At 45.5% G+C, this 26,843-nt stretch overlaps 1 protein-coding gene and 1 pseudogene across 1 annotated transcript; one reads left to right on the top strand and one right to left on the bottom strand.

Moving 5' to 3' along the window:
* Window positions 1–302: 302 nt before the first annotated feature.
* Window positions 303–1,952, bottom strand: LOC124018630 (immediate early response gene 2 protein-like). Its single transcript, XM_046333968.1, has one exon. The coding sequence runs from the start codon at window positions 1,787–1,789 to the stop codon at window positions 1,184–1,186; it is 606 nt and encodes a 201-aa protein (XP_046189924.1). The 5' UTR covers window positions 1,790–1,952; the 3' UTR covers window positions 303–1,183.
* Window positions 1,953–7,328: 5,376 nt separating this feature from the next.
* The window catches only part of LOC124018629, a 32,656-nt pseudogene continuing 13,141 nt past the window's right edge, over window positions 7,329–26,843 (top strand).

The following is a 26,843-nucleotide window of genomic DNA, read 5'->3' as shown; positions in this document are numbered from 1 at the left end:
TGTGTGTGTGTGTGTGTGTGTGTGTGTGTGTGTGTGTGTGTGCGTGCGTGCGTGCGTGCGTGCGTGCGTGCGTGCGTGCGTGCGTGCGTGCGTGACAGCGGCTCTACTTACTCTTATTATAACCATTTGAGCCTGAGGAGTATTGCCTTATGCGGACCTGGACCACATATTGGGAAATGTCTGTGTGGTTCTGTGTTGTCTATCAGCTATCTCTATTTGCCCCAGATAAATGAGACGTGTGTGTGCAAGCTTTTCACTACTATTAGGTGAGAGAGAAATAGAAAACCAGATCAACAACTAAATACAGTTTTAGAATGTTTATTACAACTCTGATATAAATTTGAGGTCATAGTAAAAATAAAATAACAATCTTTATATAAAATAGCTTATTTCACAGTTCATACAACATTTCACGTAGGCTACTTCTCTGTAGTTATTATCACATTTGCTTTGTCAGTGCAGCATATTGAACAGGTGAGACTGGTGTTACTACTGAACATTGTTTATATGTTATGTATATCATTTGACACTGTTTGCTGAGCACCATTTCAGTACAGTCTCTAGCACAGTCCCATTCATAGTCATTGATCAAAGTCCAGTGGGTGACTGTGTGCCCTCCCCTGTTGTTTTTATAGTTTTACCCAGCAGAGTGGGTTATTTCCTGGTGTGTCTCTGTGTGTTGACCGTTGACACGTCAACTTTAATCATCTGTTATCCGTTTGGTGTTTTATGAGTCATCCCTCTCGTGCTTTATGAGTCATCCCTCCACGAGCTATGCGTCAGGAACGAACTGCCCTGGAACTTTTCCACTGAAACACTTTTTCTGTCTCTGAGTTTCACCACTTCCTCAAACTTTCCAAACACAGTCACTGAGGTCTGTTCGAGTCTGGTCTCGTTCTAGTTTGTGAGTTGCTCTTGTTCTCTCTCTGTTTCTTCTTTCTCTTGTTCTCGTCGAGACACGGCTGAGACCCAGTTCTAACCTGGTCCCCGTGAGGGCGGAGATATCGCACCCTGGCCCGAATAATCCCATTGTCCCGCGGGCTCGCCAATGTAGGTCAACTTCCTACTGACCCGTCATTTAAACCTGGATTTAAACTGGCATCTCCACCGGTTACCGGAGGTTAAGATCAGTTCGAGCATAGCCTACCAACAACAAAGCTCCATTCAGAGCCGTTTTCACAGTTCAGAATGCCGCAATGGCCCGGTTTGAGTTTAGGGACAGGGTGGTGAAAACGTCCCCGGCGCGGCAGCAGTTCCTTCCGCCGGTTCTAAGCACCCTCTCCTCCCCCAGCTCCAGTGAAAGTCTCGCTCTCTTGCTGGGGAGGAAATCCGGCGCGACGGACGCCTTCCCCCGGCGTTTCCTGGAATGCCTGTCTGGGCTCACAGGGCTCCGGTTCTCTTTGTCCTCTACCGTCTCCTTCCCAATAAATGTCCTGGTCTTGCATGCGCCCTGAGTGGCCTCAGAGTCACTAGACATGGGCTCCTGGATAGTTGGGGTCAGCGGCGACTCAGGCTCTGGCTCGAACTGCGACACCTCCACATCGACTTGTTCCCCACTGGCAGTAGTATCCATCGCAACCTCTGGTGTGACCGGGACCAAGTGTGCGGTTCCCAGCTCCTCTCTCTCCTTGGCCAGGCAGGCGGAGTGGTACAGGTCCCGGGCGGAACGCATGACCACGGAGAGCAGCAGGCTCCGGTGTAGCCTCATACCTCCTCGCTGTGCTCGGGAGGCGTACAGTTTACTAATGGACACTGCCATGATCCGTTTGGCTTCAGCGCTCACGTCCATAGTTCCTCTTCTTGGTAGATAACCGTCAATTACGCACTGTTCGGTTGACGGTTGGAACAATAACTTAGAGCGTCAAGCTTTAGAATACTATTCGATACTATTGTGTGTTGAGTTCTTCCTTAGTTTACAACTGTCACCAGCTGGTGTACAACAAGATAATGAGAAGTCCAGAGTAACAGGGCGGTGTTATATTTCCACTCTGACGTAATGAGCCTCGAGCTGCTTCATTCCTCCTTGGTGACAGGATAAACACGCCCTGCCCAGACCTTCCTGCTCAAGCTTAGTTTCCTGCAGTAGATACCGTATGGCTGTCTACCTTACAGCATTACATGTATGTAACCTAGACGACCTCCTATTGTAGCAACCGGTTATAAGTAAGCGTTTCACGGTGCAGTCTACACCTGTTCTATTCGGCGCATGTGACAAATAACATTTGATTCGATGTTTTACGCGTGTTGTTGGAAACGCAGAGATCAATATGCTGTTTGGGATTTGAATAAACTCAATAAAAATAATAAGATGTTATTCTAGTAAATTAATTGTAATAATAACATAACAGACTACCTGTGTTGTTGGAAACACAGCTAGCCTATGTCATCACCAATATGCTGCTTGAGACTTCAGCATCTCAAAATCAAAGTAAATAACATATAACCTGTCTATTCATATATAATACGATTTTATTATAGTCAATTTATATGAAGCTGACATAAAATATAATATAATATAATTGAATAGACGTCATTAATTGTTGTCAGAGCAACATAAAAACAGATAGTGATCCTACAGTAGAAAACAACAACATCAAATGTCCCTAATATTCCAACCATATTGCTCTGTTCCCTTTTAGAGGACTATTATAGTGTTGTTGTTTTTCTATCAATCCCTGCAATATGTATCAATGTTCAGTTACACTATAATTCTCAGAAGTCTGTGGGTGGTAAAATATGTAGCTGTCTCAGTGTTTCCAGGGAGTTTCTGGGTTTTTTTTCTCTCCCTCTCTATATTTTTTTTCTATCAACGTCACACTCAAACATCCATATATGGCCCATCCGCCCTGGCTGTGAGTTCCCCAGGGGCGCGCAGTGGAAAAGCCATGACGTGAACGCGCAGCCACGTAACCGCAGCGCACAGCGGCACTTCCCCCATCTAAGCCCCAGCGTTCATCAACGCACAGCGGCAGCATCGCAGCCGTATCGTCATCGCCACAGCTTCCAAATATGGAATTGTCACCGGTACAAGAGCACAGTGCCAGTACCCTGCGCGTTGGGCCTGGTTGCTTGCAGATGTGCTTGGTTTACTAGGAAGAGGCACGATTGAGGTTAAACAGCAGCTGTCAGTCTAGTTTCTAGAGCTGCGATAAGAGGTCATAACGTCTATAAATAGAACTCGGGGGAAATCTGCGACTCAGTAAACTCCAATCTATTATTTGTTCTCTGACTGTTGACTGTCTGTGTGACTGTTCCTTTGTTCGCCTATTGCTTTCATTCTTCTAATTTGATTCAAGTGTTAATGCGTGCTGTGTGGGACAGTCTCGTGCCCTTCTGAACCGTGAAATGATTCACTGTACACTTAATAGAATTACACATCTCTATGGCATTACACATTCTATTATACTCCGAGGTGGAAATCGAAAAAAGTAACTCTGGGAATCCACCAATGTAGCCTAGTAAAATCATTGAATGCACCTGAAAAAGCTAATTTCACATGTTAGAATGATTTCACTCCCAGACCTAGTTTGGGTTCCCCCCACCTTTGATTGTAGGTAGGCCTATAGATGTGTAATAATATATTATAGACATAGTCTGTTCTAACTTGTCATTCCCCAAAACAAAACATCTTGATCATCCAGTGAATCAGTCAGTGTTCATGTAAAGTGATGATTTCTCCATTGGACTTGGATCCAGCAAGGTACCAGCCCAGAAGTGTGTGTGTGTGTGTGTGTGTGTGTGTGTGTGTGTGTGTGTGTGTGTGTGTGTGTGTGTGTGTGTGTGTGTGTGTGTGTGTGTGTGTGTGTGTGTGTGTGTGTGTGTGTGTGTGTGTGTGTGTGTGTGTGTGTGTGTGTGTGTGTGTGTGTGTGTGTGTGTGTGTGTGTGTGTGTGTTTGTGTGTCTAGTGGACTTGGATCCAGCAAGGTGCCAGCCCAGAAGTGTGTGTGTGCGTGTGTGTGTGTGTTTGTGTGTCTAGTGGACTTGGATCCAGCAAGGTGCCAGCCCAGAAGTGTGTGTGTGTGTTTGTGTGTCTAGTGGACTTGGATCCAGCAAGGTGCCAGCCCAGAAGACTAAGAATAAACATTTGTCGGAATAACAATTTAACTGTCAAGATTTCCATCTCACTGCATGTAAAAATAGTCTGCTATGTGTGCGTTGTGAATGGCACCCTATTCCCTAAAGTGCACTACTATAGGTCCTGATCAAAGTAGTGCACTATATAGGGAATAGGGCGCAATTTGAGACACATACATTTATCGTTTTCCGGCCTTAGTGCATTCCATCCACTGAGTGAGTGATGGCTTATGTTTGACGTGCAATGTGTGTGCGCGTGTGTGACGCTTGAGATCTGTGAATTTTCACAGTGTAAACGGGAGAGGAAAGTGGAGGAGGGGGGAGAAAGAGAGGAAACAGGACAGAGACAGAAAGGAGGGAACGGGGTGTGGGAGAGGAAGAGAAAATATAATGGGCAGGGCAAAGGGGAAGGGGAGGAGTCAGAACAGAGGGCAAAGGGGAAGGGGAGGAGACGGAACAGAGGGTATGAGAGACAGACCCTGAGGGGGAGAGAGAGAGAGAGAGAGAGAGAGAGAGAGAGAGAGAGAGATGTATGATCATATGTGTGACCATACGGCAAATGAATGACCATATTAGAGTAACATATTTTCCTCAGATTACAAAGACCCACAAAGAATTTGAAAAAACAAATCAAATTTTGATAAACTCCCACTGCTATTAGGTGAAATACCACAGCGTGCCACCACAGCAGCAATATTTGTGACCTGTTGCCACAAGAAAAAGGGCAACCAGTGAAGAACATACACCATTGTAAAATCAACCCATATTTATGTTTATTTATTTTTCCTTTTGTACTCTAACTATTTGTACATCATTACAACACTGTGCATAGACATATTCCTTTGAGACTTTCGTGAGTGTAAGGTTTACTGTTAATTTCTGATTGTTTATTTCTATTTTGTTTGATCTATTTCACTTGCTTTGGCAATGTCAACATATGTTTCCTATGCTCAAAAAAGCCCTTTGAATTAAATTGAGAGAGAGAAAGAGTTGGAACGATTTTATGTGGGGGAAGTGTTGTTGGACTCAACACATTTAGGCTCAGTCAGAGAACTTGGCTCTTTCATAGACAAGTCTCTCATTGGCCAATTCTTACACAATGTCCCTCCTGTCAGCAATGCAATTTACTTTCATTTCATTAAAGGTACAATGCAGCTGTTTTTATCTCAATATCAAATCATCTCTGGGTATATTTTCAATTAAAATGGTCAAAAACAAACAAAAATAGCTTCTTAGAAAATATCAATTTCTCAAGCAAGAATTTTAGTCGGACTGTCTGGGAGTGGTTTGAGTGGAGAAGGGGGAACTGAAAAGTAGCTGTTATTGGCAGAGAATTTTGGAACTGTTTGTTATTGGTCTATTAACTAATTTACCGCATGGTGATGTCACCATCCAGGCCATAACTCCATCCCACATAAACAGGCTGACATTTCAGGCAGTCTTTTCAAACAGCTCTTACTCTAAAAGGGAATAATCACAATTATGACAGTATTACCACATATTGCGAAAATATATATAAAACACAGTAAAATCACGTTTTTGACTGCACTGGGCCTTTAAATGAGATAAAAGTATGTTAGTGATAGGATACCACAGGGTTAAATTCTTGGACTGAATCTCTTCTCTGTATACATCAATGATGTCGCTCTTGCTGCTGGTGAGTCTCTGATCCACTTCTACGCAGACGACACCATTCTGTATACTTCTGGCCCTTCTTTGGACACTGTGTTAACAACCCTCCAGATGAGCTTCAATGCCATACAACTCTCCTTCCGTGGCCTCCAATTGCTCTTAAATACAAGTAAAACTAAATGCATGCTCTTCAACCGATCGCTGCCTGCACCTGCCTGCTCGTCCATCACTACTCTGGACGGCTCTGACTTAGAATATGACTCATATCAAACATCTTCAATCCGAAGTTAAATCTAGAATTGGCTTCCTATTTCGCAACAAAGCATCCTTCACTCATGCTGCCAAACATACCCTTGTAAAACTGACTATCCTACCAATCCTTGACTTCGGCGATGTCATTTACAAAATAGCCTCCAATACCCTGCTCAATAAATTGGATGCAGTCTATCACAGTGCCATACGTTATGTCACCAAAGCCCCATATACTACCCACCACTGCGACCTGTACGCTCTCGTTGGCTGGCCCTCGCTTCATACTCATCGCCAAACCCACTGGCTCCAGGTTATCTACAAGACCCTGCTAGGTAAAGCCCCACCTTCTCTCAGCTCGCTGGTCACCATAGCAGCACCCACCTGTAGCAAGCGCTCCAGTAGGTACAGTATATCTCTCTGGTCACCCCCAAAACCAATTCTTCATTTGGCCGCCTCTCCTTCAAGTTCTCTACTGCCAATGACTGGAACGAACTACAAAAATCTCTGAAACTGGAAACACTTATCTCCCTCACTAGCTTTAAGCACCAGCTGTCAGAACAGCTCACAGTTTACTGCTCCTGTACATAGCCCATCTATACTTTAGCCCAAACATCTACCACTCTCCCTACTGTATTTATTTATTTTGCTCCTTTGCACCCCATTATTTCTATCTCTACTTTGCACATTCTTCCACTGCAAATCAACCATTCCAGTGTTTTACTTGCTATATTGTATTTACTTCGCCACCATGGCCTTTTTTTGCCTTTACCTCCCTTACCTCACCTCATTTGCTCACATTGTATATAGACTTATTTTTCTACTGTATTATTGACTGTATGTTTGTTTTACTCCATGTGTAACTATGTGTTGTTGTATGTGTCGAACTGCTTTGCTTTATCTTGGCCAGGTCGCAATTGTAAATGAGAACTTGTTCTCAACTTGCCTACCTGGTTAAATAAAGGTGAAAAAAAACACTATTCCTGAAAGAATGTGTTTCCTCATAAAGCAATTGTTACTTCTATATGATGAGGTGGACTAGCATAGAGCAGGGCATGCATGAATGACAAGCTAATGTTTCTCTGATCTTGTGATTATACATTTAATATTGCTGTGTTGTTCAATATGTATAAATACTACAGTACCGTGCTCCCCTTTTTGGAGCAGGTGTATGCAACTGTAAAGGGCAGGCATCCCTTATTCAGGGGATGCCTGGATTTAAGAGCACTTAACCAAGAAGTCCTGCTGTTCTATTCTATTCTGAATGAATATATAACATGCATTTACATCTCTGTTATATCATTACAAAAGCAGATATGTACAATTCTGACTGTCTAGCTTTGACACAGTACCAAATGACAGTCCATGGCCACATGACAGCGGAGCTCCGGAGAGGCGCTCGGTGCATTGTGCTGGCGTCCTGCTTCGGGCCCCCAGCGCGCATGCGTCAGGTCTGGCGTTGAAGTGTCCAATATGTCGCTGGAAGATCCGTTCTTCGTAGTCAAGGGGTAAGGAAGGGTTTCTAAATAAACTGTCAACCAACTTCTCCACCGTTTACTTACAGGACAAGTTGGATGTGTATGACGTTTGGGGTAGTTTCGTTTGATAACGTGGCGTTTAGAAGTTATCAATCTGTTTGTGGCAAGCTAATTTGCTAGCTAATGCTACAGGCTAGATTAGCAATCAACGTGCGGGTTTATGTTGACATTAAGGTAGCGACTTCGCGTTGGCGTGTCGTTGAAATCTAGTCTTCGTGTCAAAAATGATTCATTGAAAGTTGGGTGGCGAGTTTGGGTCTATTGCAACGGGGCAGTTGACGGAGTGTTGTGAAATTGACAGGGATGTGTGGAGTGTCCACACAGATTTGTTGGGTCAAGATAGGGCGTTACATCTCCGCGTTACCTAGAAATGTAGGCTAACGTTACATGCCTTATTAGAAGCTTTTATGGCACGTGTATTTGTGTGTGAGAGAGAGGGAGATTGTTGTGTTGTGCCTGGAGTAGAGGGCATGCAACTTCGCCAGCTTGCGACATTTGTATCATCAACATCATAGCTAAACGTGGGATCAGTGAGTAGATACATTGCAGTATCAAATCAAATTGTATTAGTCACATGCGCCGAATACAACAGGTGTAGGTAGACCTTACAGTGAAATGCTTACTTATCAGGCCCTAACCAACAATGCAGTTAACAAAAATACCAGTAAGAGTAAGAAATAAAAGTAACAAGTAATTAAAGAACAGCAGTAAAATAACATCAACGAGACTATACACAGGGGGTTACTGGTACAATGTGCGGGAGCACCGTTTAGTTGAGGTAATATGTACATGTAGGTACAGTTTTTCAAGTGACTATGCGTAGATGATAACAACAGAGAGTAGCAGCTGTGTAAAAAGTGGGGGGTGCAAATAGTCTGGGTAGCCATTTGACTAGATATTCAGGAGTCTTATGGCTTGGGGGTAGAAGCTGTTTAGAAGCCTCTTGGACCTAGACTTGGTGTGCTAAGACCATGTTAGTTTGTTGGTGATGTGGACACCAAGGAATTGAAGCGCTCAACCTGCTCCATTACAGCCCCATCGATGAGAATGGGGGCGTGCTCGGTCCTCTTTTTCCTGTAGTCCACAATGATCTCCTTTGTCTTGATCACGTTGAGGGAGAGGTTGTTGTCCTGTCGCCACACGGCCAGGTCTCTTACCTACTCTTACCTACTCCCTATAGGCTGTCTCATCGTTGTCGGCGATCAGGCCTACCACTGTTGTGTCATCGGCAAACTTAATGATGGTGTTGGCGTCTGCCTGGCTGTGCAGTCATGAGTGAACAGGGAGTACAGGAGGGGACTGAGCACGCACCCCTGAGATGCCCCGTGTTGAGGATCAGCGTGGCGGATTTGTTGTTACCTACCCATACCACCTGTGGCCGGCCCGTCAGGAAGTCCAGGATTCAGTTGCAGAGGGAGGTGTTTAATTCCAGGGTCTTTAGTTTATTGATGAGCTTTGAGGGCACTATGGTGTTGAACGCTGAGCTGTAGTCAATGAACAGCATTCTCACATAGGTGTTCCTTTTGTCCAGGTGGGAAAGGGCAGTGTGGAGTGCAGTAGAGATTGCATCATCTGTGGATCTGTTGGGGCGGTATGCTTATTGTAATGGTTCTAGTGTTTCTGGGATAATGGTGTTGATGTGAGCCATGACCAGCCTTTCAAAGCACTTCATGACTACAGGCGTGAGCGCTACGGGGCGGTAGTCATTTAGGCAGGTTACCTTAGTGCTCTTGGGCACAGAGACTATGGTGGTCTGCTTAACCTGTCGGTATAAAAGACTCGGACAGGGAGCGGTTGCTACATTGTTGTAGTTGACATCGTTAAATATAACCTAGCATTTTTCACTGTCTCTTTGACAAGGACTTGTTTAAAGTGTGTGTCAGGGAAATGCAGGAAAGGTATTGTTAAGTGTGTGATGTGTATTTTTATGATGTGTGTCTAACCCAGGGCTCTCCAACTCTGTTCCTGTAGTGCTACCATCCTGTAAATGATCATTCCAAGCCTAATCTAGCACACCTCATTATAATAATTAGCTGGTTTATAAGATGAATCAGGTTAGTTACAACTGGGATTCAAGTGAAAACCTACAGGAGGGTAGCTCTCCAGGAACAGGGTTGGAGTGAACCTACAGGAGGGTAGCTCTCCAGGAACAGGGTTAGAGTAGAAACCTACAGGAGGTTAGCTCTCCAGGAACAGGGTTGGAGGTAAAACCTACAGGAGGGTAGCTCTCCAGGAACAGGGTTGGAGTAGAAACCTACAGGAGGGTAGCTCTCCAGGAACAGGGTTGGAGTAGAAACCTACAGGAGGGTATCTCTCCAGGAACAGGGTTGGAGTAGAAACCTACAGGAGGGTAGCTCTCCAGGAACAGGGTTGGAGTAGAAACCTACAGGAGGGTAGCTCTCCAGGAACAGGGTTGGAGTAGAAACCTACAGGAGGGTAGCTCTCCAGGAACAGGGTTGGAGTAGAAACCTACAGGAGGGTAGCTCTCCAGGAACAGGGTTGGAGTGGAAACCTACAGGAGGGTAGCTCTCCAGGAACAGGGTTGGAGTAGAAACCTACAGGAGGGTAGCTCTCCAGGAACAGGGTTGGAGTGAACCTACAGGAGGGTAGCTCTCCAGGAACAGGGTTGGAGTGGAAACCTACAGGAGGGTAGCTCTCCAGGAACAGGGTTGGAGTGGAAACCTACAGGAGGGTAGCTCTCCAGGAACAGGGTTGGAGTGGAAACCTACAGGAGGGTAGCTCTCCAGGAACAGGGTTGGAGTAGAAACCTACAGGAGGGTAGCTCTCCAGGAACAGGGTTGGAGTAGAAACCTACAGGAGGGTAGCTCTCCAGGAACAGGGTTGGAGTAGAAACCTACAGGAGGGTAGCTCTCCAGGAACAGGGTTGGAGTGGAAACCTACAGGAGGGTAGCTCTCCAGGAACAGGGTTGGAGTAGAAACCTACAGGAGGGTAGCTCTCCAGGAACAGGGTTGGAGTGGAAACATACAGGAGGGTAGCTCTCCAGGAACAGGGTTGGAGTAGAAACCTACAGGAGGGTATCTCTCCAGGAACAGGGTTGGAGTGGAAACCTACAGGAGGGTATCTCTCCAGGAACAGGGTTGGAGTAGAAACCTACAGGAGGGTATCTCTCCAGGAACAGGGTTGGAGTAGAAACCTACAGGAGGGTATCTCTCCAGGAACAGGGTTGGAGTGGAAACCTACAGGAGGGTATCTCTCCAGGAACAGGGTTGGAGTAGAAACCTACAGGAGGGTATCTCTCCAGGAACAGGGTTGGAGGGTAGAAACCTACAGGAGGGTAGCTCTCCAGGAACAGGGTTGGAGTAGAAACCTACAGGAGGGTATCTCCAGGAACAGGGTTGGAGAGCCCTGATGTTTTTATATGTATTTATTTAACCTTTTATTTAACTAGGCAAGTCAGTTAAAGAACAAGTTATTATTTACAATGACGGCCTACACCGGCCAAACCCAGACGACGCTGGGCCACTTGTGTCCCACACTATGGGACTCCCAATCACGTCCGGTTGTGATAAAGCCTGATCTAACCGGTGTGTGTTGTCTCAGGGAGGTCCAGAAGGCGTTGTCTCGTGCCAGGAGCCTTTACGAACGCTGGGAGGAGCTTCTGGAGGAGGGCACTCAGGTACACACATACACACACACACTGGACACACACACCTCTTAACTGCATTTCTACCGGAATGTGTGCGACCACAGCGTGTATAACAGCAGCTTGTCATCATCAATCTCTGACTTACTAGTGTAGCCTGTTCAGTCCCTACCTACCTGATATGTAGTGTTACTGTTATCTGTAACTGTGCTCTATCTATAATGTACAGGTGAACATTGTCTTTTCACTGTGTTCAGTCTCATGTTTGACAGGCCTAAATGTTTTGTTTGTTGTGCAGGTGAGCAAAGATGAGCTGGACTGGAGCACCAATGAACTGAGGAACTGTCTCAGAGCCATAGACTGGGACCTGGAGGACCTGAGTGAAACCATCAGTATCTTTTTCTGTCTTTATAAACATAACGCTTACACACACAGAGAACGAGGGAAAGAATGAAAGATGACAGAGTATGCTATATGAGGGCACTTCCATGTAACTGGACCAGGAGTCTTTACGAACGCTGGGAGGAGCTTCTGGAGGACAGCACTCGGGTCCACACACACACTGGACACACACGCCTCTTAACTGCATTTCTACTGGAATGTGTGCAGCTACAGCATGTAAAACAACAGCTTGGAATGTGTGACAGAGTATGCTATATGAGGGCACTTCCAGGTAAATGGACCAATGAGCAACAACGTCAAGTTCATAAGATCACATCGAATGTTATTTGTCACATGTGCTGAGTACAACAGGTGTAGACCGAAACGTGAAATGCTTACTACAAGCCCTTAACTCCATTTCTTAAACTGCATTGTTGGTTAAGAAAATATTTACTAACTAAACAAAAACATTGAATAAAAATGAACACAATAAAATAATAATGCGGCTGTATACAGGGGTACCGGTACCGAGGTAGTCAATGTGGAGACTATATACAGGGTACCGGTACCAGTCAATGTGGAGACTATATACAGGGTACCGGTACCGAGTCAATGTGGAGACTATATACAGGGGTAGGTACCGAGTCAATGTGGAGACTATATACAGGGGTACCGGTACCGAGTCAATGTGGAGACTATATACAGGGGTACCGGTACCGAGTCAATGTGGAGACTATATACAGGGGTACCGAGTCAATGTGGAGACTATATACAGGGGTACCGGTACAGAGTCAATGTGGAGACTATATACAGGGGTACCGGTACCGAGTCAATGTGGTCAGTCAATGTGGAGACTATATATACCGAGTCAATGTGGAGGACGGAGACTATACCAGGGAGTCATCAGTCAATGTGGAGACTATATACAGGGGTACCGGTACCCGAGTCAATGTGGAGACTATATACAGGGGTACCGGTACCGAGTCAATGTGGAGACTGTATACAGGGGTACCGGTACAGTCAATGTGGAGACTGTCAATGTGTGTTGGGTACAGGTTAGTTGAGGTAATTTAATCATGTAAGTAGGGGTAAAGTGACCATTTTTAAAAATTGAACTTTTATTTAACTAGGCATGTCAGTTAAGAACAAATTCTTATTTACAATGACATACTGTTATGTTCAGCTCATAGTGTCTCCTGTTACTGTCCTCCCTTCCACTGACTGTTATGTTCAGCTCATAGTGTCTCCTGTTACTGTCCTCCCTTCCACTGACTGTTATGTTCAGCTCATAGTGTCTCCTGTTACTGTCCTCCCTTCACTGACTGTTATGTTCAGCTCATAGTGTCTCCTGTTACTGTCCTCCCTTCTACTGACTGTTATGTTCAGCTCATAGTGTCTCCTGTTACTGTCCTCCCTTCCACTGACTGTTATGTTCAGCTCATAGTGTCTCCTGTTACTGTCCTCCCTTCCACTGACTTATGTTCAGCTCATAGTGTCTCCTGTTATGTTCAGCTCATAGTGTCTCCTGTTATGTTCAGCTCATAGTGTCTCCTGTTATGTTCAGCTCATAGTGTCTCCTGTTACTGTCCTCCCTTCCACTGACTTATGTTCAGCTCATAGTGTCTCCTGTTATGTTCAGCTCATAGTGTCTCCTGTTATGTTCAGCTCATAGTGTCTCCTGTTATGTTCAGCTCATAGTGTCTCCTGTTATGTTCAGCTCATAGTGTCTCCTGTTATGTTCAGCTCATAGTGTCTCCTGTTATGTTCAGCTCATAGTGTCTCCTGTTATGTTCAGCTCATAGTGTCTCCTGTTATGTTCAGCTCATAGTGTCTCCTGTTATGTTCAGCTCATAGTGTCTCCTGTTATGTTCAGCTCATAGTGTCTCCTGTTATGTTCAGCTCATAGTGTCTCCTGTTATGTTCAGCTCATAGTGTCTCCTGTTATGTTCAGCTCATAGTGTCTCCTGTTACTGTCCTCTCTTCCACTGACTGTTATGTTCAGCTCATAGTGTCTCCTGTTATGTTCAGCTCATAGTGTCTCCTGTTATGTTCAGCTCATAGTGTCTCCTGTTATGTTCAGCTCATAGTGTCTCCTGTTATGTTCAGCTCATAGTGTCTCCTGTTATGTTCAGCTCATAGTGTCTCCTGTTATGTTCAGCTCATAGTGTCTCCTGTTACTGTCCTCCCTTCCACTGACTGTTATGTTCAGCTCATAGTGTCTCCTGTTACTGTCCTCCCTTCCACTGACTGTTATGTTCAGCTCATAGTGTCTCCTGTTATGTTCAGCTCATAGTGTCTCCTGTTATGTTCAGCTCATAGTGTCTCCTGTTACTGTCCTCCCTTCCACTGACTGTTATGTTCAGCTCATAGTGTCTCCTGTTATGTTCAGCTCATAGTGTCTCCTGTTATGTTCAGCTCATAGTGTCTCCTGTTATGTTCAGCTCATAGTGTCTCCTGTTATGTTCAGCTCATAGTGTCTCCTGTTATGTTCAGCTCATAGTGTCTCCTGTTACTGTCCTCCCTTCCACTGACTGTTATGTTCAGCTCATAGTGTCTCCTGTTACTGTCCTCCCTTCCACTGACTGTTATGTTCAGCTCATAGTGTCTCCTGTTACTGTCCTCCCTTCTACTGACTGTTATGTTCAGCTCATAGTGTCTCCTGTTACTGTCCTCCCTTCCACTGACTGTTATGTTCAGCTCATAGTGTCTCCTGTTATGTTCAGCTCATACTGTCCTCCCTTCCACTGACTGTTATGTTCAGCTCATAGTGTCTCCTGTTACTGTCCTCCCTTCTACTGACTGTTATGTTCAGCTCATAGTGTCTCCTGTTACTGTCCTCCCTTCCACTGACTGTTATGTTCAGCTCATAGTGTCTCCTGTTACTGTCCTCCCTTCTCCTGACTGTTATGTTCAGCTCATAGTGTCTCCTGTTATGTTCAGCTCATAGTGTCTCCTGTTATGTTCAGCTCATAGTGTCTCCTGCTACTGTCCTCCCTTCCACTGACTTATGTTCAGCTCATAGTGTCTCCTGTTACTGTCCTCTCTTCTACTGACTGTTATGTTCAGCTCATAGTGTCTCCTGTTATGTTCAGCTCATAGTGTCTCCTGTTATGTTCAGCTCATAGTGTCTCCTGTTACTGTCCTCCCTTCTACTGACTGTTATGTTCAGCTCATAGTGTCTCCTGTTATACTGTCCACCCTTCTACTGACTGTTATGTTCAGCTCATAGTGTCTCCTGTTATGTTCAGCTCATAGTGTCTCCTGCTACTGTCCTCCCTTCCACTGACTTATGTTCAGCTCATAGTGTCTCCTGTTACTGTCCTCCCTTCTACTGGCTGTTATGTTCAGCTCATAGTGTCTCCTGTTATGTTCAGCTCATAGTGTCTCCTGTTATGTTCAGCTCATAGTGTCTCCTGTTATGTTCAGCTCATAGTGTCTCCTGTTATGTTCAGCTCATAGTGTCTCCTGTTATGTTCAGCTCATAGTGTTTCCTGTTATGTTCAGCTCATAGTGTCTCCTGTTATGTTCAGCTCATAGTGTCTCCTGTTACTGTCCTCCCTTCTACTGACTGTTATGTTCAGCTCATAGTGTCTCCTGTTATGTTCAGCTCATAGTGTCTCCTGTTATGTTCAGCTCATAGTGTCTCCTGTTATGTTCAGCTCATAGTGTCTCCTGTTATGTTCAGCTCATAGTGTTTCCTGTTATGTTCAGCTCATAGTGTCTCCTGTTATGTTCAGCTCATAGTGTCTCCTGTTACTGTCCTCCCTTCTACTGACTGTTATGTTCAGCTCATAGTGTCTCCTGTTATGTTCAGCTCATAGTGTCTCCTGTTATGTTCAGCTCATAGTGTCTCCTGTTATGTTCAGCTCATAGTGTCTCCTGTTACTGTCCTCCCTTCCACTGACTGTTATGTTCAGCTCATAGTGTCTCCTGCTACTGTCCTCCCTTCTACTGACATACTGTTATGTTCAGCTCATAGTGTCTCCTGTTACTGTCCTCCCTTCCACTGACTGTTATGTTCAGCTCATAGTGTCTCCTGCTACTGTCCTCCCTTCTACTGACATACTGTTATGTTCAGCTCATAGTGTCTCCTGTTACTGTCCTCCCTTCCACTGACTGTTATGTTCAGCTCATAGTGTCTCCTGCTACTGTCCTCCCTTCTACTGACATACTGTTATGTTCAGCTCATAGTGTCTCCTGCTACTGTCCTCCCTTCCACTGACTGTTATGTTCAGCTCATAGTGTCTCCTGCTACTGTCCTCCCTTCTACTGACATACTGTTATGTTCAGCTCATAGTGTCTCCTGTTACTGTCCTCCCTTCCACTGACTTATGTTCAGTTCATAGTGTCTCCTGTTACTGTCCTCCCTTCCACTGACTTATGTTCAGTTCATAGTGTCTCCTGTTACTGTCCTCCCTTCCACTGACTGTTATGTTCAGCTCATAGTGTCTCCTGTTACTGTCCTCCCTTCTACTGACTGTTATGTTCAGCTCATAGTGTCTCCTGTTATGTTCAGCTCATAGTGTCTCCTGCTACTGTCCTCCCTTCCACTGACTGTTATGTTCAGCTCATAGTGTCTCCTGTTACTGTCCTCCCTTCCACTGACTGTTATGTTCAGCTCATAGTGTCTCCTGTTATGTTCAGCTCATAGTGTCTCCTGTTACTGTCCTCCCTTCCACTGACTGTTATGTTCAGCTCATAGTGTCTCCTGTTATGTTCAGCTCATAGTGTCTCCTGTTATGTTCAGCTCATAGTGTCTCCTGTTATGTTCAGCTCATAGTGTCTCCTGCTACTGTCCTCCCTTCTACTGACTGTTATGTTCAGCTCATAGTGTCTCCTGTTACTGTCCTCCCTTCCACTGACTGTTATGTTCAGCTCATAGTGTCTCCTGCTACTGTCCTCCCTTCCACTGACTGTTATGTTCAGCTCATAGTGTCTCCTGTTACTGTCCTCCCTTCTACTGACTGTTATGTTCAGCTCATAGTGTCTCCTGTTACTGTCCTCCCTTCCACTGACTGTTATGTTCAGCTCATAGTGTCTCCTGTTACTGTCCTCCCTTCCACTGACTGTTATGTTCAGCTCATAGTGTCTCCTGTTATGTTCAGCTCATAGTGTCTCCTGTTACTGTCCTCCCTTCCACTGGCTGTTATGTTCAGCTCATAGTGTCTCCTGTTACTGTCCTCCCTTCCACTGACTGTTATGTTCAGCTCATAGTGTCTCCTGTTACTGTCCTCCCTTCCACTGACTGTTATGTTCAGCTCATAGTGTCTCCTGTTACTGTCCTCCTTCCACTGACTGTTATGTTCAGCTCATAGTGTCTCCTGTTATGTTCAGCTCATAGTGTCTCCTGTTATGTTCAGCTCATAGTGTCTCCTGTTATGTTCAGCTCATAGTGTCTCCTGTTACTGTCCTCCCTTCTACTGACTGTTATGTTCAGCTCATAGTGTCTCCTGTTACTGTCCTCCCTTCTACTGACTGTTATGTTCAGCTCATAGTGTCTCCTGTTACTGTCCTCCCTTCCACTGACTGTTATGTTCAGCTCATAGTGTCTCCTGCTACTGTCCTCCCTTCCACTGACTGTTATGTTCAGCTCATAGTGTCTCCTGTTACTGTCCTCCCTTCTACTGACTTATGTTCAGCTCATAGTGTCTCCTGTTACTGTCCTCCCTTCCACTGACTGTTATGTTCAGCTCATAGTGTCTCCTGTTACTGTCCTCCCTTCCACTGACTGTTATGTTCAGCTCATAGTGTCTCCTGTTATGTTCAGCTCATAGTGTCTCCTGTTACTGTCCTCCCTTCCACTGGCTGTTATGTTCAGCTCATAGTGTCTCCTGTTACTGTCCTCCCTTCCACTGACTGTTATGTTCAGCTCATAGTGTCTCCTGTTACTGTCCTCCCTTCCACTGACTGTTATGTTCAGCTCATAGTGTCTCCTGTTACTGTCCTCCCTTCCACTGACTGTTATGTTCAGCTCATAGTGTCTCCTGTTATGTTCAGCTCATAGTGTCTCCTGTTATGTTCAGCTCATAGTGTCTCCTGTTATGTTCAGCTCATAGTGTCTCCTGTTATGTTCAGCTCATAGTGTCTCCTGTTACTGTCCTCCCTTCCACTGCTGTTATGTTCAGCTCATAGTGTCTCCTGTTACTGTCCTCCCTTCCACTGACTGTTATGTTCAGCTCATAGTGTCTCCTGTTATGTTCAGCTCATAGTGTCTCCTGTTATGTTCAGCTCATAGTGTCTCCTGTTATGTTCAGCTCATGACTGTTATGTTCAGCTCATAGTGTCTCCTGTTACTGTCCTCTCTTCCACTGACTGTTATGTTCAGCTCATAGTGTCTCCTGTTATGTTCAGCTCATAGTGTCTCCTGTTACTGTCCTCCCTTCTACTGACTGTTATGTTCAGCTCATAGTGTCTCCTGTTACTGTCCTCCCTTCCACTGACTGTTATGTTCAGCTCATAGTGTCTCCTGTTACTGTCCTCCCTTCCACTGACTGTTATGTTCAGCTCATAGTGTCTCCTGTTATGTTCAGCTCATAGTGTCTCCTGTTACTGTCCTCCCTTCCACTGGCTGTTATGTTCAGCTCATAGTGTCTCCTGTTACTGTCCTCCCTTCCACTGACTGTTATGTTCAGCTCATAGTGTCTCCTGTTACTGTCCTCCCTTCCACTGACTGTTATGTTCAGCTCATAGTGTCTCCTGTTACTGTCCTCCCTTCCACTGACTGTTATGTTCAGCTCATAGTGTCTCCTGTTATGTTCAGCTCATAGTGTCTCCTGTTACTGTCCTCCCTTCCACTGACTGTTATGTTCAGCTCATAGTGTCTCCTGTTATGTTCAGCTCATAGTGTCTCCTGTTATGTTCAGCTCATAGTGTCTCCTGTTACTGTCCTCCCTTCTACTGACTGTTATGTTCAGCTCATAGTGTCTCCTGTTATGTTCAGCTCATAGTGTCTCCTGTTACTGTCCTCCCTTCCACTGACTGTTATGTTCAGCTCATAGTGTCTCCTGTTACTGTCCTCCCTTCCACTGACTTATGTTCAGCTCATAGTGTCTCCTGTTACTGTCCTCCCTTCTACTGACTTATGTTCAGCTCATAGTGTCTCCTGTTACTGTCCTCCCTTCCACTGACTGTTATGTTCAGCTCATAGTGTCTCCTGTTACTGTCCTCCCTTCCACTGACTGTTATGTTCAGCTCATAGTGTCTCCTGTTACTGTCCTCCCTTCCACTGACTTATGTTCAGCTCATAGTGTCTCCTGTTACTGTCCTCCCTTCCACTGACTTATGTTCAGTTCATAGTGTCTCCTGTTACTGTCCTCCCTTCCACTGACTTATGTTCAGTTCATAGTGTCTCCTGTTACTGTCCTCCCTTCCACTGACTGTTATGTTCAGCTCATAGTGTCTCCTGTTACTGTCCTCCCTTCTACTGACTGTTATGTTCAGCTCATAGTGTCTCCTGTTATGTTCAGCTCATAGTGTCTCCTGCTACTGTCCTCCCTTCCACTGACTGTTATGTTCAGCTCATAGTGTCTCCTGTTACTGTCCTCCCTTCCACTGACTGTTATGTTCAGCTCATAGTGTCTCCTGTTATGTTCAGCTCATAGTGTCTCCTGTTACTGTCCTCCCTTCCACTGACTGTTATGTTCAGCTCATAGTGTCTCCTGTTATGTTCAGCTCATAGTGTCTCCTGTTATGTTCAGCTCATAGTGTCTCCTGTTATGTTCAGCTCATAGTGTCTCCTGCTACTGTCCTCCCTTCTACTGACTGTTATGTTCAGCTCATAGTGTCTCCTGTTACTGTCCTCCCTTCCACTGACTGTTATGTTCAGCTCATAGTGTCTCCTGCTACTGTCCTCCCTTCCACTGACTGTTATGTTCAGCTCATAGTGTCTCCTGTTACTGTCCTCCCTTCTACTGACTGTTATGTTCAGCTCATAGTGTCTCCTGTTACTGTCCTCCCTTCCACTGACTGTTATGTTCAGCTCATAGTGTCTCCTGTTACTGTCCTCCCTTCCACTGACTGTTATGTTCAGCTCATAGTGTCTCCTGTTATGTTCAGCTCATAGTGTCTCCTGTTACTGTCCTCCCTTCCACTGGCTGTTATGTTCAGCTCATAGTGTCTCCTGTTACTGTCCTCCCTTCCACTGACTGTTATGTTCAGCTCATAGTGTCTCCTGTTACTGTCCTCCCTTCCACTGACTGTTATGTTCAGCTCATAGTGTCTCCTGTTACTGTCCTCCCTTCCACTGACTGTTATGTTCAGCTCATAGTGTCTCCTGTTATGTTCAGCTCATAGTGTCTCCTGTTATGTTCAGCTCATAGTGTCTCCTGTTATGTTCAGCTCATAGTGTCTCCTGTTACTGTCCTCCCTTCTACTGACTGTTATGTTCAGCTCATAGTGTCTCCTGCTACTGTCCTCCCTTCTACTGACTGTTATGTTCAGCTCATAGTGTCTCCTGTTACTGTCCTCCCTTCCACTGACTGTTATGTTCAGCTCATAGTGTCTCCTGCTACTGTCCTCCCTTCCACTGACTGTTATGTTCAGCTCATAGTGTCTCCTGTTACTGTCCTCCCTTCTACTGACTTATGTTCAGCTCATAGTGTCTCCTGTTACTGTCCTCCCTTCCACTGACTGTTATGTTCAGCTCATAGTGTCTCCTGTTACTGTCCTCCCTTCCACTGACTGTTATGTTCAGCTCATAGTGTCTCCTGTTATGTTCAGCTCATAGTGTCTCCTGTTACTGTCCTCCCTTCCACTGGCTGTTATGTTCAGCTCATAGTGTCTCCTGTTACTGTCCTCCCTTCCACTGACTGTTATGTTCAGCTCATAGTGTCTCCTGTTACTGTCCTCCCTTCCACTGACTGTTATGTTCAGCTCATAGTGTCTCCTGTTACTGTCCTCCCTTCCACTGACTGTTATGTTCAGCTCATAGTGTCTCCTGTTATGTTCAGCTCATAGTGTCTCCTGTTATGTTCAGCTCATAGTGTCTCCTGTTATGTTCAGCTCATAGTGTCTCCTGTTATGTTCAGCTCATAGTGTCTCCTGTTACTGTCCTCCCTTCCACTGACTGTTATGTTCAGCTCATAGTGTCTCCTGTTACTGTCCTCCCTTCCACTGACTGTTATGTTCAGCTCATAGTGTCTCCTGTTATGTTCAGCTCATAGTGTCTCCTGTTATGTTCAGCTCATAGTGTCTCCTGTTATGTTCAGCTCATAGTGTCTCCTGTTATGTTCAGCTCATAGTGTCTCCTGTTACTGTCCTCCCTTCCACTGACTGTTATGTTCAGCTCATAGTGTCTCCTGTTATGTTCAGCTCATAGTGTCTCCTGTTACTGTCCTCCCTTCTACTGACTGTTATGTTCAGCTCATAGTGTCTCCTGTTACTGTCCTCCCTTCCACTGACTGTTATGTTCAGCTCATAGTGTCTCCTGTTACTGTCCTCCCTTCCACTGACTGTTATGTTCAGCTCATAGTGTCTCCTGTTATGTTCAGCTCATAGTGTCTCCTGTTACTGTCCTCCCTTCCACTGGCTGTTATGTTCAGCTCATAGTGTCTCCTGTTACTGTCCTCCCTTCCACTGACTGTTATGTTCAGCTCATAGTGTCTCCTGTTACTGTCCTCCCTTCCACTGACTGTTATGTTCAGCTCATAGTGTCTCCTGTTACTGTCCTCCCTTCCACTGACTGTTATGTTCAGCTCATAGTGTCTCCTGTTATGTTCAGCTCATAGTGTCTCCTGTTACTGTCCTCCCTTCCACTGACTGTTATGTTCAGCTCATAGTGTCTCCTGTTATGTTCAGCTCATAGTGTCTCCTGTTATGTTCAGCTCATAGTGTCTCCTGTTACTGTCCTCCCTTCTACTGACTGTTATGTTCAGCTCATAGTGTCTCCTGTTATGTTCAGCTCATAGTGTCTCCTGTTACTGTCCTCCCTTCCACTGACTGTTATGTTCAGCTCATAGTGTCTCCTGTTACTGTCCTCCCTTCCACTGACTTATGTTCAGCTCATAGTGTCTCCTGCTACTGTCCTCCCTTCTACTGACTTATGTTCAGTTCATAGTGTCTCCTGTTACTGTCCTCCCTTCCACTGACTGTTATGTTCAGCTCATAGTGTCTCCTGTTACTGTCCTCCCTTCCACTGACTGTTATGTTCAGCTCATAGTGTCTCCTGTTACTGTCCTCCCTTCCACTGACTTATGTTCAGCTCATAGTGTCTCCTGCTACTGTCCTCCCTTCTACTGACTTATGTTCAGTTCATAGTGTCTCCTGTTACTGTCCTCCCTTCTACTGACTGTTATGTTCAGCTCATAGTGTCTCCTGTTATGTTCAGTTCATAGTGTCTCCTGTTACTGTCCTCCCTTCCACTGACTGTTATGTTCAGCTCATAGTGTCTCCTGTTACTGTCCTCCCTTCCACTGACTGTTATGTTCAGCTCATAGTGTCTCCTGCTACTGTCCTCCCTTCTACTGACTGTTCAGCTCATAGTGTCTCCTGCTACTGTCCTCCCTTCTACTGACTGTTCAGTTCATAGTGTCTCCTGTTACTGTCCTCCCTTCTACTGACTGTTATGTTCAGCTCATAGTGTCTCCTGTTACTGTCCTCCCTTCCACTGACTTATGTTCAGCTCATAGTGTCTCCTGTTACTGTCCTCCCTTCTACTGACTGTTATGTTCAGCTCATAGTGTCTCCTGCTACTGTCCTCCCTTCTACTGACTGTTATGTTCAGCTCATAGTGTCTCCTGCTACTGTCCTCCCTTCTACTGACTGTTATGTTCAGCTCATAGTGTCTCCTGTTACTGTCCTCCCTTCCACTGACTGTTATGTTCAGCTCATAGTGTCTCCTGTTATGTTCAGCTCATAGTGTCTCCTGTTACTGTCCTCCCTTCCACTGACTGTTATGTTCAGCTCATAGTGTCTCCTGTTATGTTCAGCTCATAGTGTCTCCTGCTACTGTCCTCCCTTCCACTGACTGTTATGTTCAGCTCATAGTGTCTCCTGCTACTGTCCTCCCTTCCACTGACTGTTATGTTCAGCTCATAGTGTCTCCTGTTATGTTCAGCTCATAGTGTCTCCTGTTACTGTCCTCCCTTCTACTGACTGTTATGTTCAGCTCATAGTGTCTCCTGTTATGTTCAGCTCATAGTGTCTCCTGTTATGTTCAGCTCATAGTGTCTCCTGTTACTGTCCTCCCTTCCACTGACTGTTATGTTCAGCTCATAGTGTCTCCTGTTATGTTCAGCTCATAGTGTCTCCTGTTACTGTCCTCCCTTCCACTGACTGTTATGTTCAGCTCATAGTGTCTCCTGTTACTGTCCTCCCTTCCACTGACTTATGTTCAGCTCATAGTGTCTCCTGTTACTGTCCTCCCTTCCACTGACTTATGTTCAGCTCATAGTGTCTCCTGTTACTGTCCTCCCTTCCACTGACTGTTATGTTCAGCTCATAGTGTCTCCTGTTACTGTCCTCCCTTCTACTGACTGTTATGTTCAGCTCATAGTGTCTCCTGTTATGTTCAGCTCATAGTGTCTCCTGTTACTGTCCTCCCTTCCACTGACTTATGTTCAGCTCATAGTGTCTCCTGTTACTGTCCTCCCTTCCACTGGCTGTTATGTTCAGCTCATAGTGTCTCCTGTTACTGTCCTCCCTTCCACTGGCTGTTATGTTCAGCTCATAGTGTCTCCTGTTACTGTCCTCCCTTCCACTGACTGTTATGTTCAGCTCATAGTGTCTCCTGTTACTGTCCTCCCTTCCACTGGCTGTTATGTTCAGCTCATAGTGTCTCCTGTTACTGTCCTCCCTTCCACTGACTTATGTTCAGCTCATAGTGTCTCCTGTTATGTTCAGCTCATAGTGTCTCCTGTTATGTTCAGCTCATAGTGTCTCCTGTTATGTTCAGCTCATAGTGTCTCCTGTTACTGTCCTCCCTTCCACTGACTGTTATGTTCAGCTCATAGTGTCTCCTGTTACTGTCCTCCCTTCCACTGACTGTTATGTTCAGCTCATAGTGTCTCCTGCTACTGTCCTCCCTTCTACTGACTTATGTTCAGCTCATAGTGTCTCCTGTTATGTTCAGCTCATAGTGTCTCCTGTTATGTTCAGCTCATAGTGTCTCCTGTTATGTTCAGCTCATAGTGTGTCCTCCCTTCCACTGACTGTTATGTTCAGCTCATAGTGTCTCCTGTTACTGTCCTCCCTTCCACTGACTGTTATGTTCAGCTCATAGTGTCTCCTGCTACTGTCCTCCCTTCCACTGACTGTTATGTTCAGCTCATAGTGTCTCCTGTTACTGTCCTCCCTTCCACTGACTGTTATGTTCAGCTCATAGTGTCTCCTGTTACTGTCCTCCCTTCCACTGACTGTTATGTTCAGCTCATAGTGTCTCCTGTTATGTTCAGCTCATAGTGTCTCCTGTTATGTTCAGCTCATAGTGTCTCCTGCTACTGTCCTCCCTTCCACTGACTGTTATATTCAGCTCATAGTGTCTCCTGTTATGTTCAGCTCATAGTGTCTCCTGTTACTGTCCTCCCTTCCACTGACTTATGTTCAGCTCATAGTGTCTCCTGTTACTGTCCTCCTTCCACTGACTGTTATGTTCAGCTCATAGTGTCTCCTGTTATGTTCAGCTCATAGTGTCTCCTGTTACTGTCCTCCCTTCCACTGACTGTTATGTTCAGCTCATAGTGTCTCCTGCTACTGTCCTCCCTTCCACTGACTGTTATGTTCAGCTCATAGTGTCTCCTGTTACTGTCCTCCCTTCCACTGACTGTTATGTTCAGCTCATAGTGTCTCCTGTTATGTTCAGCTCATAGTGTCTCCTGTTACTGTCCTCCCTTCCACTGACTGTTATGTTCAGCTCATAGTGTCTCCTGTTACTGTCCTCCCTTCCACTGACTTATGTTCAGCTCATAGTGTCTCCTGTTATGTTCAGCTCATAGTGTCTCCTGTTATGTTCAGCTCATAGTGTCTCCTGTTATGTTCAGCTCATAGTGTCTCCTGCTACTGTCCTCCCTTCCACTGACTGTTATGTTCAGCTCATAGTGTCTCCTGTTACTGTCCTCCCTTCCACTGACTGTTATGTTCAGCTCATAGTGTCTCCTGCTACTGTCCTCCCTTCTACTGACTTATGTTCAGCTCATAGTGTCTCCTGTTATGTTCAGCTCATAGTGTCTCCTGTTATGTTCAGCTCATAGTGTCTCCTGTTATGTTCAGCTCATAGTGTCTCCTGCTACTGTCCTCCCTTCCACTGACTGTTATGTTCAGCTCATAGTGTCTCCTGTTACTGTCCTCCCTTCCACTGACTGTTATGTTCAGCTCATAGTGTCTCCTGCTACTGTCCTCCCTTCCACTGACTGTTATGTTCAGCTCATAGTGTCTCCTGTTACTGTCCTCCCTTCCACTGACTGTTATGTTCAGCTCATAGTGTCTCCTGTTACTGTCCTCCCTTCCACTGACTGTTATGTTCAGCTCATAGTGTCTCCTGTTATGTTCAGCTCATAGTGTCTCCTGTTATGTTCAGCTCATAGTGTCTCCTGCTACTGTCCTCCCTTCCACTGACTGTTATATTCAGCTCATAGTGTCTCCTGTTATGTTCAGCTCATAGTGTCTCCTGTTACTGTCCTCCCTTCCACTGACTTATGTTCAGCTCATAGTGTCTCCTGTTACTGTCCTCCCTTCCACTGACTGTTATGTTCAGCTCATAGTGTCTCCTGTTATGTTCAGCTCATAGTGTCTCCTGTTACTGTCCTCCCTTCCACTGACTGTTATGTTCAGCTCATAGTGTCTCCTGCTACTGTCCTCCCTTCCACTGACTGTTATGTTCAGCTCATAGTGTCTCCTGTTACTGTCCTCCCTTCCACTGACTGTTATGTTCAGCTCATAGTGTCTCCTGTTATGTTCAGCTCATAGTGTCTCCTGTTACTGTCCTCCCTTCCACTGACTGTTATGTTCAGCTCATAGTGTCTCCTGTTACTGTCCTCCCTTCTACTGACTGTTATGTTCAGCTCATAGTGTCTCCTGCTACTGTCCTCCCTTCCACTGACTGTTATGTTCAGCTCATAGTGTCTCCTGTTACTGTCCTCCCTTCTACTGACTGTTATGTTCAGCTCATAGTGTCTCCTGCTACTGTCCTCCCTTCCACTGACTGTTATGTTCAGCTCATAGTGTCTCCTGTTACTGTCCTCCCTTCTACTGACTGTTATGTTCAGCTCATAGTGTCTCCTGCTACTGTCCTCCCTTCTACTGACTGTTATGTTCAGCTCATAGTGTCTCCTGTTACTGTCCTCCCTTCCACTGACTGTTATGTTCAGCTCATAGTGTCTCCTGTTATGTTCAGCTCATAGTGTCTCCTGTTATGTTCAGCTCATAGTGTCTCCTGTTATGTTCAGCTCATAGTGTCTCCTGTTACTGTCCTCCCTTCCACTGACTGTTATGTTCAGCTCATAGTGTCTCCTGTTACTGTCCTCCCTTCTACTGACTGTTATGTTCAGCTCATAGTGTCTCCTGCTACTGTCCTCCCTTCCACTGACTGTTATGTTCAGCTCATAGTGTCTCCTGTTACTGTCCTCCCTTCTACTGACTGTTATGTTCAGCTCATAGTGTCTCCTGCTACTGTCCTCCCTTCTACTGACTGTTATGTTCAGCTCATAGTGTCTCCTGTTACTGTCCTCCTTCCACTGACTGTTATGTTCAGCTCATAGTGTCTCCTGTTATGTTCAGCTCATAGTGTCTCCTGTTATGTTCAGCTCATAGTGTCTCCTGTTATGTTCAGCTCATAGTGTCTCCTGTTACTGTCCTCCCTTCCACTGACTTATGTTCAGCTCATAGTGTCTCCTGTTACTGTCCTCCCTTCCACTGACTGTTATGTTCAGCTCATAGTGTCTCCTGTTATGTTCAGCTCATAGTGTCTCCTGTTACTGTCCTCCCTTCCACTGACTGTTATGTTCAGCTCATAGTGTCTCCTGCTACTGTCCTCCCTTCCACTGACTGTTATATTCAGCTCATAGTGTCTCCTGTTACTGTCCTCCCTTCCACTGACTGTTATGTTCAGCTCATAGTGTCTCCTGTTATGTTCAGCTCATAGTGTCTCCTGTTACTGTCCTCCCTTCCACTGACTGTTATGTTCAGCTCATAGTGTCTCCTGTTACTGTCCTCCCTTCTACTGACTGTTATGTTCAGCTCATAGTGTCTCCTGCTACTGTCCTCCCTTCCACTGACTGTTATGTTCAGCTCATAGTGTCTCCTGTTACTGTCCTCCCTTCTACTGACTGTTATGTTCAGCTCATAGTGTCTCCTGCTACTGTCCTCCCTTCCACTGACTGTTATGTTCAGCTCATAGTGTCTCCTGTTACTGTTCCCTTCTACTGACTGTTATG

The sequence above is a fragment of the Oncorhynchus gorbuscha genome, unplaced genomic scaffold (genome assembly GCF_021184085.1).
Source record: "Oncorhynchus gorbuscha isolate QuinsamMale2020 ecotype Even-year unplaced genomic scaffold, OgorEven_v1.0 Un_scaffold_552, whole genome shotgun sequence".
NCBI classification, from domain to species: domain Eukaryota; kingdom Metazoa; phylum Chordata; class Actinopteri; order Salmoniformes; family Salmonidae; genus Oncorhynchus; species Oncorhynchus gorbuscha.
This window is presented reverse-complemented; position numbering and strand designations above follow the sequence as displayed.

Excerpts from the sequence above, each read along its gene's own strand:
- LOC124018630 (XM_046333968.1), bottom strand. The coding sequence starts at position 1,789 with ATGGACGTGAGCGCTGAAGCCAAACGGATCATGGCAGTGTCCATTAGT.